Source organism: Sinocyclocheilus grahami, unplaced genomic scaffold (genome assembly GCF_001515645.1).
Source record: "Sinocyclocheilus grahami isolate Dianchi unplaced genomic scaffold, SAMN03320097.WGS_v1.1 scaffold333.1, whole genome shotgun sequence".
NCBI classification, from domain to species: Eukaryota; Metazoa; Chordata; class Actinopteri; order Cypriniformes; family Cyprinidae; genus Sinocyclocheilus; species Sinocyclocheilus grahami.
In genome coordinates, this window is record NW_015505512.1 from 444,975 (window position 1) to 460,867 (window position 15,893).

Below are 15,893 nucleotides of genomic sequence, written 5' to 3' on the forward strand. Positions count from 1 at the left end.
CATCTTGAAATGGAATTGAAGTTCTTGTTAATAATAATAACCTAATATTTTCCGCAAAACCCTCTAAACGTCATTGCATTAGTTTATTTGATACACAGACAATTACAAACTGTGCAGACTGTCAGTGATTTTTCTGGCATCTTTCACAATTCAGATTTAATTCACAATTCATAAACAAACAAAAAAAACCTCTTTTGCTGGTTCATATGCGTCTGAAAGACTCAGCAACTGATTTTCTTTTTTCTACCCAATAGGCTTCCTTACTACTATCTACCCAGGTAACAGTCAAATATAATTCTGTATTTTTAAAACCATAATATAAACTACACATTCACCCGCTGAACTAAACTTTAGCTGGGAACGATGATGCAGCCAATCAAACCCAGAGGAGGGCTCGTCCACATAACAGCTGTCACTGCCGTCCAATCATCGTCCGCGGAATCCGGGACCTTCGGTTTACTGACCAATCAGCGCACAAACCAATCCGCTTTCCGAGACGCGTACTGGCGCTGTCTGAAAGCTCTGGCGGGAGACAACGCTGCTTGTATTGTCTGTCAGCTTAAGTAACGGGTTTCGTGAAATAATATTTGTTTTACGTCTATACGTTACTTTAGGTCATATTTTGAATTCTTTTTCCTTTTAATCTGGGAGGAGAGGCAACCTAGACGTCTCTATTCTCCTGCTTTAACAGTATAGTCCGCGGTATCCGACTAATAGCTCGCAAGCTAAGAAGTGAAAACAAACCTTCTAAGAGTTTTACTTGAAACGTCGGCTGAGTATTTGAATTTGTTCTCGGTTTATCGGTCTTGCATTGTTTTGGGGGTAAACTGTGTCGATTTCCTTGTTACTACAGTAACGTTAGAGCTATGGCAAAAGTGCAAGTGTTAAATGTAGCTGTCCTGGACAACCCGAGTCCATTTGGAAACCCGTTTCAATTCGAAGTAACGTTTGAGTGCATGGAGGATCTTCCCGAAGGTGAGCATTATGTTTGATTGAGTTTTGGTGTGTTTTCTGCTTCTTCATTAGCTTGCTAGCTAACGCGCTAACTCCTCCAGATGAGGCCAGAATGGCGCGCGAGGAAGCCGAGCTGTAATTTATCCTTTGTGCTTCTCAGTTAAAACCAAAGCTGATCGTCTCTCTTCATGTTGTCGTTTTCTATTTGTGTGTATTTCTAAGAAAAAAAAAATCTTTGCAAATAATTATCTGCAGTCATGCATATTGATGATATTATTTATTAAAATCGCTCAAATGTGACCCTGGAGTTTTCAAGTTCAAGTTTTGAGATATTTACGGTAGGACATTTACAAAATATGATCTTTACTTAATATCCTAATGATATTTGTGGCATAAAAAAAAATCTATAATTTTGACCCATACAATGTATTGTTGGCTATTGCTACAGATATACTGGTTTTGTGCTCCAGGGTCACAAATGAGGAGTGGGGGTTCAATCTTCAACTGGCTGGCAGGAGCTGCCACTGACAGGTCATGTGACCTGCCAGTGGCTGGTGGCAGCTGCCAGTCTGATTCTGGCAGCTGTATCACGGCCATTTGGGCACCTTATTTGTAATAAGCCTAAATAAAATGTCGACAAATTAAAAGACTAGACCCATAAGAATATATTAATAATCATAAAATAATATATTTCCTTGTAGAGACAGTGGTAGAGAACGCGTTAAACTCGGAGGAGTAAATGCAATGCATTACTCTAATTCCTCTGTGCTACAGGGTTGCCATGTAGAAACGTTAATATTTCTGTAATATTTTTGTAAAAGTTGATCTCTGAACAACAGTATAGATTTATCAAATACAAGAAACATCCTGATGAAATGTACATAAATACAGGTCAGATCACTTTGCTTAGCTGTGTGACCCAGTACTAGAAAATTAAATGTAAAATGTTAAATCTGCACTTTTAATTCCAACAAAATCATACACTACTACTAGTCATGCAACCAAGGATGCATTTTTATTTAATTAAAAAATACAGTAAAAACTGTAATATTGTAAAATATTATTAGAATTTAAAATAAGTGTTTTCTATTAGGGCTGCAGGATAAATCGCATGCGATTTTTAAATGCGATTCTTGTCAGTAAAGCCGGTTCTATAATCGGCAGTAAATTTACATCATGTGCGTTAGTGTAAAAAAAAAAATGAAACCGTTACAGTACCAGGTTTTTTGTAAGTACCAGTGGTACTCGATTTTTAAATGCGATTCTTGTCAGTAAAGCCGGTTCTATAATCGGCAGTAAATTTACATCATGTGCGTTAGTGTAAAAAAAAAATGAAACCGTTACAGTACCAGGTTTTTTGTAAGTACCAGTGGTACAGAGTACCCGGTCAACCCGGTTCTTGATGCGCTATCTGAAAGGTGCTCAGATGCGCTCTCTTCATAAAAGCAAATCAAAACGAGGAAAGACAGACACCCAGATCAAATGAAAGTGTTCAAGCAGGTAAGTTTCATTTTAATGTTTAATATTTAGATCTTCTCAGTGCTTCCCATACACTTATTTATTTGTGGCGGCCCTCCACAATATCAAAACTGACCGCCACAAATAGATTTTCCAAAAGGCTTGGACTTCGCTGAATAAACATGAGCACTGCATGTGTCAAAGTCGAAACCCGGTGCGGGTGTTTTTATATCACTGTATTTCTGAAGGAAAGCGACTGTCTTCAGAAAATTATGGATGTCATTTTCATTTCATCTTGCCTGTAATGCCTGATAAAGCAGCGTTTGTGAGCGCAGCGCTTATTTGTTAGCCGTTACCGGGGAAACCTCTATCCCTTCCGGTTTACAAGCGCCTCCTGCTGCCAGAAAATGAATTTGCATATGCCACAAGTAGAGTGCAAGTCTGTGGGAAACACCGCTTCTGTTATGAATATCATTCAATATTTTAATTTGAATGTCGGATTGAAATGAACATTGCTGTTATTAGAGTAATTAATCGTTAGCATAAGCCCACGCTAATATAATGAGCATTAGAATGACGTTTCTTTATTAACTATTAATGCTCCTATAACTTTTATTAGGGTAAAGAAAAACAGGAGGACATGATGATATTTACTATTTTTACACACCAGAGGCTTTTAAATGAATTGCGAATCTAAAATATGCGTGTTAGAGAACGTACAAATGGTTAACATTGTTTGTGTCATATCAGTCAGAAAAGCAGTTCTGGGTTTGTTTGTTTTTTAGCTATCTTAGTTGTTATTATTGGCTGAATAACTCTAGGTTTTCAAAAGCCCTTTAAAATTAAATATGTACACAGTTTGGATTAAATGAAAGTATAGTAAAAAAAAAATTTAATTAGCATGTTTTTTTTTAGCATGTTTTGCTTTGGTACCAAGAACCGTGGGTTTTCACTGGTATTGGTACCGAATACTGAAATTTTGGTACCGTGACAACACTAATGTGCGTGCTTTTCACCTGAAGCAGCATTTACTACACACAGAGCCGTTGTTCACTGACAAGCTGTGCAAAACCACGATCATATATGTTCTGATTACAGAACCGGCTTTACTGACAAGATGCGCATTAAATATCATATGCGATTTATCGTGCAGCCCTATTTCTATTTGAATAGATTTTCAATTTTAATGTATTCCTGTGATGCAAAACTGAATTTTCAGCATAATTTCTCCAGTCTTCAGTGTCACATGATCGTTCGGAAATCATTTTAATATGCTGATTTGTTGCTCAAGAAAAATGTCTCATTATTGTGTTGAAAACATTTTTTCTGCTTAATATATATTTTTGGGAATCAGTATATATTTTTTATATATTCTTATTCTTTGATGAATAGAAAGTTTAAAAGAACATTATTTCTTTAACATCATAAATGTCAGTTATATGCAATTTAATTTAATGTGTCCTTGCTGAATAAAAGTATCAATTTCTTTGTTTTTATTTATTTTTTTAAACTGGACTTACCCCAACCTTTTGAATGGTAGTGTATTTTGTTTTCCACAAATAAATTGTTGAAAAAAACTTTTCAACATGAAGTCTTCTTTCAAAAACATAAAAAAATTAATTATTAAAAACATAATTATTTAAAACTTTTGGCTAGTAGTGTATGTTATAGTTTTTTATTTTTTCTGAATAGTTGAAGGAAAAAGTTGTTGTAATTACACATTATGCGGGACAGTCTGATCTTTTGCATAAACATGTATTTGTTTTCTCTGTTATAGATCTTGAATGGAAGATTATTTACGTGGGCTCAGCAGAAAGTGAAGAGCATGATCAGACTCTTGACTCCGTCCTGGTTGGTCCAGTTCCTGCAGGCCGACATATGTTTGTGTTTCAGGTGAGATCATAACACAGATTATCATTATCAACAGTAAAAACGCAATGCTTTGCATTCGATTTAAAGGGGTCATATGATGCGATTTCAAGTTTTCCTTTCTCTTTGGAGTGTTACAAGCTCTTGGTGCATAAAGAAGATCTGTAAAGTTGCAAAGACTAAAGTCTCAAATCCAAAGAGATATTCTTTATAAAAGTTAAGAGTCAACCACGCCTACCTAAAATGGCTCGTTCTAACACGCCCCCACATGTCTACGTCACTATGTGGGAAGATTTGCATAACCCAAATGTTCACGCAAAGAAAGAAGACGTAACTTTTATTCTCGCTGCGGTATTGTTGCTGCCGCCGCTGCCATGTCGTGAAGGCGTGTTTCGTTGTGAAAGCGAAACTACTTTGTTTGGTCTTCCAAAAGAGGACACGACTAGAAATCAGTGGTTAAGTTGTATTTACAACACCGTTCCAGAACACTTCAACCCAAATATTCAGCTGTGTGCAGCACATTTTACGAAGGATGAGGACTGTTTCCTGGGAGAGTAGCTTACAATGCGTCTGTGGCACAAAGGCAGTTTCTGTAAAGTGGGGCAGCCAACTTTGCAAGGACAGTCTGGCTGTTCTGACTCACAGACTGTAAGTACATTTTCATATTTAAAGGATTTGCCACTGATGATTCAAACGTGAGTTTTGGGCAGTGTAGAGTAGGCTTGTTGTTTGTCGTTTCTCCGATCACAAATGCAGACATGGTTTTATGTTTACGCGGCGCGATGCAACACAACATGTAAAAAGACAGTATAAGTCATTATAATCCTGGACACCTGGCCAATCACAGCACACCTTGCTTTTCAGACTGATGAGCTTTGTAAAAATCGACACGTTTCAGAAAGGCGTGGCATAGAGGAGAAACAATAATCTACAGTATGTGGAAAATGTGTTTTTTATTTTAACGTTAAACCGCATAAACACATTTCATTACACCAAATACACAAAATAATGTTCTTTTTAGCAGCATCATATGACCCCTTTAAAATATATTCTAGGACAATTCTACTTTGTAAATAACACAAATAAAGGTATAAATGAGCTATTTTCAAAGTGTTGCATTTCATCTGTACTTTTATAGCCACAATCTCACCAAAACTATAATTGAGATTATTTATAAAGATTACATGTTGTCGCACAGCAGCAGAGTAAAGTTGTCAGTCCTGTATTTGAGTTATTCATACGGCTGCATTCACACATTTCGGTTATTTATGGGAGTGACAACCGCACCTGTACATTTTCAGGACTCAAAACTCTTATTAAAATATAATAAAAGGACTCAAATTAAAGGGGTAGTACATTCAAAATTTGGAAATTAACTCATTTATGTGAACCTGCCTAACTTTCTTATGTGCAACACAAAACTAGATTTAGCTAGCAGAACATGAGTAAACATTTTTTTTGTGTGTTGTACATTTGAAACTACATGAGTGTGGTTTATAGGTTATTCCTATTTGTGTCCTATGTGTGTACATTTAATATAGGATAACTATTCCTGTAATGTTATCCTATATTAAATGTACACACAGAAAGCTAATTATTGCACTTATCCTGCAGTTACACCCAGTTAGAGTCATGCACGTATTCAAAGTAATACTTTTCTTTCCCTCATTACTTTCTGTTATGGTATTTTTGTCTTTCATGCAACAGGCAGAAGCTCCAAACACCGCCCTAATACCTGAGAGTGATGCTGTGGGTGTCACTGTTGTTCTGATCACATGCACATACAGAGGACAGGAGTTCATACGCATTGGCTACTATGTTAACAATGAGTACACAGACACTGAGCTTCGTGAGAATCCGCCCCTCAAACCTGACTATGGACAGGTATGTCACCATGTTTCTTACAATCTAGAGCAGTGTTTCCCAACCTTTTTTTAGTCGTGGCACCCTTTGGACATTTTTGGAAACTTGTGGCACCCGACAAAATTAATTGTCACAGTATTTGAATTTCTAACTTCGATATGATAATTTGAAAAGTATAGATCTTCGGTACAACAGGGAAGAACTGCAGAATATAATGTCATACAGATATTATAAAAAAAATTTGTCCATCAATGGTGGCAATCAGTAGGCTAATTTCTATTGAAGAGATCAATTTATATGACCGATTTTAATGTAGGCTTTTATACATATGTAAACATTATTTAATTACCATTATAACTAGCTATCTCACACATTTTTGCTCGCTCAGTGTTTTTTGAATTTTACAGTGGGGTAATTTTGGTGCAGTAGCACGAGATAGCTTGATTTCAAACTTTGAATTGAATAAAAAAAATGACAAGTAAGCAGTCAGTGATAAAATAAGAACAAATAAAGAAATTAATAATGATAGCACAAATAAAAAATAACAGCAGGCCTTCGAATTAAATAAATTGCTTTTTAGTTTTTCAGGTAGGTCTAACAGTAGGGTTAAGATATTTAACTTTTTTTTTTTTTACCAATTATCCAAATAATGTTTAGTCCTAGAAAGCTATTATTATCAGAACATGTGAGCATAACATAACGGTTAGCAGATCAATGAATGAGAGGGCAGCGTTACCAGAGTTGCCATATATATACCACATCATGTTACAACACAGTAGGGCTATTGCAGACAGAAACAATACTGTACTACATCGATGTTTCCTGTCGGCTCAATGTTTGAGTGGACTTTACTGTTCCGATGAGCATGAACGGTATACGAGTGGAGCGACTGAGCGGAGCGCACACGCATAGAGCGGGATAATACACACACGCATAGAGCAGGATAATGCATAGAGCGGGATAATACGCAGAGCGTCACACCACGTGAAAGTGAAACCTGAGCGGTGAACTCATTTTCTGCAGCCAAAATTTCGGTGCATCTCTAATTATTGGCGACATCAGAAATGGATATTATATAATAGATGCTTTTTTGAACATTTTAGGATTGTAAAAATATATATTTTTTTTTATTAAAAAAGGATTTTTTACAATGCACCCCTGCTCTCGACAGACGGCACCCCGGTTGGGAAACACTGCTCTAGAGTTTTGCAGCTTTTCATCCATCTGTGTTCTAGCTATAGGAAATATACATAACAAAAATGAAACCAAAAAATATCATCTAATTTTTCACTCACAAGTTCACTATAAATTGTTGTCCAAAAATAGTTTAGAATAAGATAGTTCCTAACCTTTGGAACTAAATTTTGTAAATGTAATGGAGTGTTGCAGTATTTATGGTAATTGATTTATCCTTGAACGTCCTTGTTTTGTTTTTTTTAATTCATGTGACCTTGTAATCTTTAATCAAAAACATTAGTGTAAGGTTGTCCAATGGCCAGACATGTTTTAATCCCTTTTCTCCAGCAACCTGTCACTCCACAACTGACTGCACACTTGCACTCTGATCTGCTTCTGTTTAGCTTGCAATGGCCACTTTTCTATGATCCAATCAATCCCTGACAAATGGAAGGAGAAAAAAAATCTCACTCAATAAGCCATTTAGCTTGGATATACACTACCGATCAAAAGTTTGGGATCAGTAAGACTTGTAATGTTTTTTAAGAAGTCTCTTCTGCTCATCAAGGCTGCGTTTATTTCATCAAAAATACAGAATTTTTTTTAAATTTTGCTAAATGTTATTACAATATAAAATAATGGTTTCTGTTTTAATATCCTTTAAAATATAATTTATTTCTGTGATGCAAAGCTGAATTTCCATCAGCCATTACTCCAGTATGAAGTGTCACATAATCCTTCAGAAATCATTCTAATATGCTGATTTATTATTAGAATTATCAATGTTGGCTACAGTTATGCTGCCAAATATTTTTTGGGAAAGTGCGATACTTTTTTTCAGGATTCTTTGATGAATAAAAAGTTAAAAAGAACAGCATTTATTCAAAATATAAATCTTTTCTAACAATATCAATCTTTGCTATCACTTCTTATCAATTGAACACATCCTTGCTGAATAAAAGTTTTAATTTCTTTCAAAAAAAGAAAGATTAAAAATGTACTGACCCCAAACTTTTGAACTGTAGTGGATATTGTTAGAAAAGATTTCTATTTTAAATAAATACTCTTCTTTTTAACTTTTTATTCATCAAAGAATCCTGAAAAAAGTATCACAAGTTCCAAAAAATATGAAGCAGCACAACAGTTTCCAGCACTGATAATAAATCAGCATATTAGAATGATTTCTGAAGATCATGTGACACTGAAGACTGGAGGAATGATGCTGAAAATTCAGCTTTGAGTCACAGGAATAAATTAAATTTTAATGTATATTAAAATAGAAAAACGTTATTTTACATCATCATACAATTTCACAATATTACATTTTTTCCTGTATTTTTGATCAAATAAATGCAGCCTTGATGAGCATAAGAAACTCCTGTAAAAACATTAAAAATCGTTCTGATCCCAAACATTTGACCGGTAGTGTATATCATAATAGGAAAGAAAAGACTGTTGACTTTAATAACACCTGTTTTGGACTACCAATATCAAGTAGAAAATGAATGGCTGCTATGTAAACTAAAGGCCATTGGTTATTTTAAAAACAGATGAGTTCTTCAATATATCTGGCCCCAACTTGCTGTTTCATATGGTGTATGGCAATACAAGAACGAAACACTGTACTCGTAAAGCCATTTCATTGGGTTTTAATAGTTTAAAAGCTGTAGTTCATTTGAGTAGTGCATAATATCACTCCTTAGTAGCAATGCTAATAAAAATGGTGCAAAAAAGGTGTGGACTATTATGAGGGTTACCGTAAGTCAGCGGTTCTCAATTCCAGTCCTCGCGTACCCCTGCTCTGCACATTTTGTGTGTTTCTCTTATTGCTTCAGACGTTTGTTATATTTGACTGTAAGTGCCCTGCGAAGTGGACATTACTGGATATTCCTCCATGATTCCAGTTTGAAGGGAGCGTATGTATTTGACCGGTAGTGTATATCATAATAGGAAAGAAAAGACTGTTGACTTAAATAACACCTGTTTTGGACTACCAATATCAAGTAGAAAATGAATGGCTGCTATGTAAACTAAAGGCCATTGGTTATTTTAAAAACAGATGAGTTCTTCAATATATCTGGCCCCAACTTGCTGTTTCATATGGTGTACGGCAATACAAGAACGAAACACTGTACTCGTAAAGCCATTTCATTGGGTTTTAATAGTTTAAAAGCTGTAGTTCATTTGAGTAGTGCATAATATCACTCCTTAGTAGCAATGCTAATAAAAATGGTGCAAAAAAGGTGTGGACTATTATGAGGGTTACCGTAAGTCAGCGGTTCTCAATTCCAGTCCTCGCGTACCCCTGCTCTGCACATTTTGTGTGTTTCTCTTATTGCTTCAGACGTTTGTTATATTTGACTGTAAGTGCCCTGCGAAGTGGACATTACCGGATATTCCTCCATGATTCCAGTTTGAAGGGAGCGTATGTTCCATACAAAGGGCATTTAAGTGTGCAAGACGTGAATTTAAATTGTATTTATTTACAGAGGTATATTATGTCCCACTTCTCTAGTAGGTTTCTTTTGTGTGTGAAGACGCTGCAGGCAGCGGCGCAGTGCAAATCTGTTAATGAATACTCCGAAGTGAAGTAAACTTCAACGGATTTCCCCTGCTCAGGGAGTAGGGAGCAAGGGACACTGTGTAGGGACCATGTCAATCGGAACACAGTTCGTGCACTGAGCTCACTTCTAACGAGATGATCTGAATCAGGTGTGTTAACAATTTAAATTGTATTTATTTACAGAGGTATATTATGTCACACTTCTCTAGTAGGTTCCTTTTGTGTGTGAAGACGCTGCAGGCAGCGGCGCAGCGCAAATCTGTTAATGAATACTCCGAAGTGAAGTAAACTTCAACAGATTTCCCCTGCTCAGGGAGTAGGGAGCAAGGGACACTGTCTAGGGACCATGTCAATCGGAACACAGTTCATGCACGGAGCTCACGTCTAACGAGATGATCTGAATCAGGTGTTAACAAAGAGAGACATGCGAAATATGCAGAGCTGGGGTACTAGAGGACTGGAATTGAGAACCGCTGCCGTAAGTCACAGTGCTTTAGGATTTCAATTAACAAAATAATATTTTGTAAAATAAATATATATTTGTATAATAAAGGTCTTATTATTACTATAGTAATATTTCTTTGTTTAATTTACGTAATTTAATACTAATATACTACTGCTAATAATAATAATTTTCATTATTATTGTATTGTAATATTGAAAGAGTTGCATTGAAAACAACGGTGAATTTTTTTAATTCTATATTAGTTTAATTTATGAAATGTAATAAAATAAAAATAACAATTATTATTTATTAATTTCTATTATTATTTTATAGTTACAGTTTATAGAATCTTGTTTTTGCCACAGAATAAAATAAAAAATGTATTAATTAAAAAGGTAATTGTGACTTTTTATCCCACAACTTTTGTATTGCAATTGTAAGTTTATATCTCACATCTCTGACTTATCTCAGAATTGCATGAAAAACGTCAGATAAAATGTTACAATTACCTTTATTTTTGTTATTCTGTGGCAGAAACAAGCTTTCATAAACATTGAATGGATTCCATAAAAACAAAAGCGTGAATGTGGCCAGAGACAACATGCTAAAATTGATTGTAAACAAACATTTTGAAGATATATTTTACAACTTTTCCCTAGGGGGTGTTGTGTTGTCACTTTTTTCATCCCTGATGAATTTGCATCCCTGTAAAATTAAAGTGTGTATTCAAAGCCCTTTTTATCTGCTTGCTTTCAGCTCCAGAGGAACATTCTGGCTTCCAACCCACGTGTAACCAGATTTCACATCAACTGGGAGGGATGTGCTGAGAAAATGGAGGATTCAGAGAACGTGGACCCTGCACCCAACAGCATGCTGCCCCCATCCTGCACTCCGGGAAAAGCACCTCCACTCGGCCTGCTGCCAGACAACTCCATGGACTGTTTGTAGTGACGCAGGCTCCTGTGAATAATCCTCACATCTCAAGGCTCATCCGTGAGCTCGGGTCAATCTGGACACTGTGGAGGAGAGACGGGATTATTCAAACACATCAGAAATAAAAATTAATCTAATTAATCTAATTTCTTACAGTCGTCACCTATTCGAAATAAACCAGTGGTGTGCAGAATATGGCAAATCCTCCGGTATGCAATAAACATGTTTGCTTTTCAGTTCGAAACGTGAATGGAGAGCTGGTGAGTCATGAATCCAAGACATGATTTAGGTGTTAGGATGTGCTGCATCTAATGCCTTCAACCTTTTGATCCAAAACTGATCCTTTCTCAAACCGAAAGGGGATGGAAGATCAGCTCAGCAGACAAGGTGTCAAATGCATTATTCATTTAGCAGACGCCATCAGAAAAATTGTGTAAAAGGTTGCAGCAGACAATATTTTTGTAGGTGGGACTGTATTATATTGTGTGTGTGTATATATATCTGTCTTTTTTGTATGCCAGTTCTCAATGAAATACATGTTTTGTTACGTGATAATGGTCATTGCAGTTGTTTTACTTTGATTTGCGTTGTGCACAGAGTGGATGCAGCTGTGCAGCCTTTTCATTCATAAAAAAAAAAGCTGTTGTGTTGCATTATGCAGGAGTTCACCATGTCTGGAGTGACAAGCCGCTTGCTTGTTGCTTGGCAACATGGACTATTGCAGCATCTGTGACAAGACCTCAAAGTAGCTTCTTTCTTTGTTAAATCGGTGTTTAATTTAGTGTCACATTGTGGGTTTTGCTCTTCGTGTTCTTGCACGGCATTATTAATGCATTTGCGGTTGCTATGCACAGTGAAGCATGCAACCTGCTCGTACATGTGCATCACACAACTGCGTTTTAGTGCAAGCGCATTAACGTTAGTTGCCAAAATGCAATGCTTATACCTGCGTATATGACCTCAGCGTGGTTGTTTCGCAGAAGGCAGACCTCGTTTTAATATTCCATAGACGTAGGGTGTTCGCGTTTTCAAATTCTGACCAACTTCCTAAAAATAGACCGTCTTGACGTCATACAGCCTATCGCGGATTAGTCCAGGGGGCGGGGCTTGCGCGGCCATTTCGCTAACAAACACACACCGCTGAGGACCATCAAAGGATTATGAGTGAAACCGATTCTGTATTGAGAAAGCAAAACACCGCGCCCGCTTACAAAGACGGAACGCGAAACAGAAACCGGTGTTAATAAAATGAAAATAATTACGTTATTTGTCAATTTGCGGGGGTGGGATAAAATCCTGCAGACTGATAGCGTTTGGCCAATCATCGCTCTCCCTGCGTTGGCTTGCTGAGCTCTTGTCCAATCAGCTGCGCACTCTGCCAGCGCGTCACAAGCGTAACGGCCAATAGGCATCGCGTAGGTCTCGCTGAAGCAGGAGTTCCCTGTAGCTGTGGATCGAGGATTAATGGAAGGGGTCTGACTGTCGAAATATGCGAGCTACATAGCGCACACGACCGAATTGCTGCATCAACATAAACAAGCAAACGATCACGCAACCGAAAAGGTGCGGCGAAGTCGGCGTGCTGCGACCGGAATCGCGCGCGGACGGTGAAAACAAGGGCTCGTGGCGCTCAAGAGGAAAGCCGAGGGCCTCGCTGAGGGTTAGCAGAGCGAGAGAAGAAGACGGGCTCTTAGTGCTATTTCAGCGGACCCGACCCAGGAGAGCTGAGAGACGTTACCAAAACCGAAGCTCTGCAACCAGACAGCTACTGTTAGCTAGCTAGCGCTCGCTCGCTAGCTAGCTAACCAACTAACCAGTTACTATCAACCTCCAGACTTGATGTGGTCTGACAGCGTACTGTGATCCAGCGAGTTATGATCAGACATAGCTAGTGCAACGGACGCAGAAATCGTATGAGCAGTAAGGGGACGGAGTCTGAAGACAGTTGGCGTCAAGACAAGTCGATTTAGATCTGTTATACCTGGCCTGCAATCATGGGCAACGCGCCCACCGCCAAGAACAAGGGCAATGAGATGGAGAGCGGTAAGTGCCTCAGCTGATCTGGGCCATTCATTTCCATTGAATGAATGACTAACATGATCTGACATCACAGTTAAAGGTATAGTTCACCCCAAAGTGGCAAAACTGCTATTTACTCGCACCCATGTCCTTGTAAACCTGTTTGACTTCCTTATGTGGAGCTCAAAGGAAGATGGCAGTGTCACATTAACTTTCAAAATATTTACAGATATGTGACTAGTGACTTTTTCATGTCACATTCTAGTGCCAAGCTAGAATATTTGGAAGTGTGAATGAGAACTGTGGTAGAGGGCAATCATTTTGAATAATGTTCACTTAAATTTGTGTCCGTTTGTCAGACCGAGCTATCCTATGGTTTCAAAAGACTTAGAATATTGTCCACAAGTTGCTTTGCTTGTCGGCTTGGAACTTATTTTGTACACACAAGACACAAAGTAAACTACACTTAAAATAAAGTTTCCAAAAGGTGGTGGGTTCACCGCAATAGAAGAGCCGTTTTGGGTTCAGTCAAGAGTTCTTAAAATAACTTTTTCTTTTCTCAGTGTAAAGAACACCTTAGAACCTTTTTCCACTTCCACAAAGTGTTAAAGGTTCCATGGAACCAACTGACCATTCTTCTTGGAGCCATAGTTATTAGAGAACAATAGCTGTAAGATTTAGAACTATAGCTCTCGAACTTAGTGTTTGCTAATTTGGCAGTTGAAACAATGAACTGCCGTTAAACTATAATAAAGACACATGCAGTATTTATAGGTACAATTCTCTTAGATATCAGTTTATTCCGTCCCTCATTAAATCGAATTTATCTCTAAGCTAAATAGCCTGATGTCCTCGCCCATTTGAACTTCATAGCGCTGAGATCATCGTAAATGGAAGCATGTTCCAGGAACAGCTGAGAAAAGGAGCCCTAGTTCGGCTGCTACAGTGCAGAGCATGGCAGAGCATGAGAAAAGAATCTCTGACCCCAAAGGTCAAACCAGCAATAACTGTATTTATGAGGGGGATGTGAGTGAAGAGGACCTGAAACATAAACACAGGCCTGCCATGAGTCTTCAGAGAGCACTTGGGAACCGATGCGAGGATGATGAGGAGGAGGAGGAGGAGGAGGACCGTGCTGGTAAAGTCATGGAGGCGGGGTCATATGATGCAGCCTGTGTGATCCAGCCAGCCTGGAGTGTTGACGCTGAACAGTCTCTTGAACATCATGTGATGACCACTGTTATGAACAAGACCACTTTGTGTGTGGCCTTCTGTCTTCATCTTCAGGCGATGTAATCTCTGCCTTCTCTCTTTTCCTGTTGCAAAAGTTTGCTTTGCTTCTGCTTTCTTGTGAGTTTTGAATCACAGCATCAGATGTCTCTTGGGAAGTCCTTCATTTTATAAGCGCTTTTTGCCCGCAAGGGATGGGTGGCATGTGTTTTAAAAAATTTTTTTATATATATATATATATTTACAAAGTGCGACAGCAGAAAAGTTTCACCTGGTAGTGACTTTGCTATGCCGTTTACCACGGTACTGACTACATAGCAAGCAGCAAGTCTGCTTTACTTTATTACCTCATGTGAGGACGATTGGGTAGCATGAAGTAAACAGAAAATACAGTGTGTTAAGCAAGGTAGAGCTTACTAAGGGGGTGTTTGTTAGACATAACAGAGTTTAGTTGTTTTGCTGCCTCAATGGAAAATTAATCTGATGTCATAGGGCTAGGTATTCAATGGCATCAAACGTGGTTTGTTCTAGGGCTGTGTATCACCAGCAAAGTCACGATATTACGATATGTATCACGATACAGATGTCACGATACGATACGTATGATGCAGGACTGCACTGAATTTCACCTCAGCAGAATTTAGTAAAACAGCTGTTTATTAAACACTGCATACTATAGGGCCAATTCTAACTATTGGCAGAGCAGGCAGCTGACCTCTGCATTATGAAGGGCCTCCATAACTGTACCACAGTACAATATAGGTAGTGGCATATGTTTCATGTTTACATTGGGCACTCCCCACCAGGTACAATATTCTGATTGTTTACATCTGGTTTTTAAGCCCATAAATAATAATGCACTCGTTCTAATAAATTTATATTGTAATGGACTCAATAATCATACTAATATATAAAAAAAAAATATCTTTACATTGCTGGTAGGTTATCATTATTTAACCTAGCACAAATTAACACATTTTCTACATTTAAAAAAAATAAAAATTTGAAGAGTTCTAAACTAATGCGTTGTCTTCACTGTATCTAACTTGCACGCGTTCAGTCACTCAAACAGATCATGTTGTGTGCGCGCACATACATTCAGCAACACAAACTTTTTAGCGCTGCCCCGCAATTTTATCAATAAAATAGCTTAATCACTCAAAAGATACATTATCTTTCTCAACCAGAAGCTGGTAACATCATTGTTTCTAAAGGAATTAAAGCCACAGCTTCACTGTTAATAGAGAAACGTGGAAAAACGGTGGTAATTCATACATACACAGCCTGATGTAGGGCTGCACAATTATGACAAAAATCATAATTGTCGATTATTCCTTTGAAATTGTAATTGCGGTTATTGATTACGATTAAATGTTTACACCT

General features: G+C 37.6%; 2 protein-coding genes across 2 annotated transcripts in view; both read left to right on the forward strand.

The window, feature by feature from the left end:
- Window positions 1–467: 467 nt before the first annotated feature.
- Window positions 468–12,132, forward strand: LOC107602710 (histone chaperone asf1b-A-like). Its single transcript, XM_016295278.1, has 5 exons — window positions 468–767; window positions 854–975; window positions 4,190–4,305; window positions 5,989–6,165; window positions 11,085–12,132. The coding sequence occupies exons 2-5, from the start codon at window positions 867–869 to the stop codon at window positions 11,274–11,276; spliced, it is 594 nt and encodes a 197-aa protein (XP_016150764.1). The 5' UTR covers window positions 468–767; window positions 854–866; the 3' UTR covers window positions 11,277–12,132.
- A 407-nt stretch (window positions 12,133–12,539) lies between these two features.
- The window catches only part of LOC107602709 (cAMP-dependent protein kinase catalytic subunit alpha), a 31,967-nt gene continuing 28,613 nt past the window's right edge, over window positions 12,540–15,893 (forward strand). Inside the window, exon 1 of the mRNA XM_016295277.1 lies at window positions 12,540–13,304. Coding sequence (XP_016150763.1) covers window positions 13,256–13,304 — 49 coding nt within the window. The 5' untranslated portion in view covers window positions 12,540–13,255. The remainder of the gene's footprint in view (window positions 13,305–15,893) is intronic.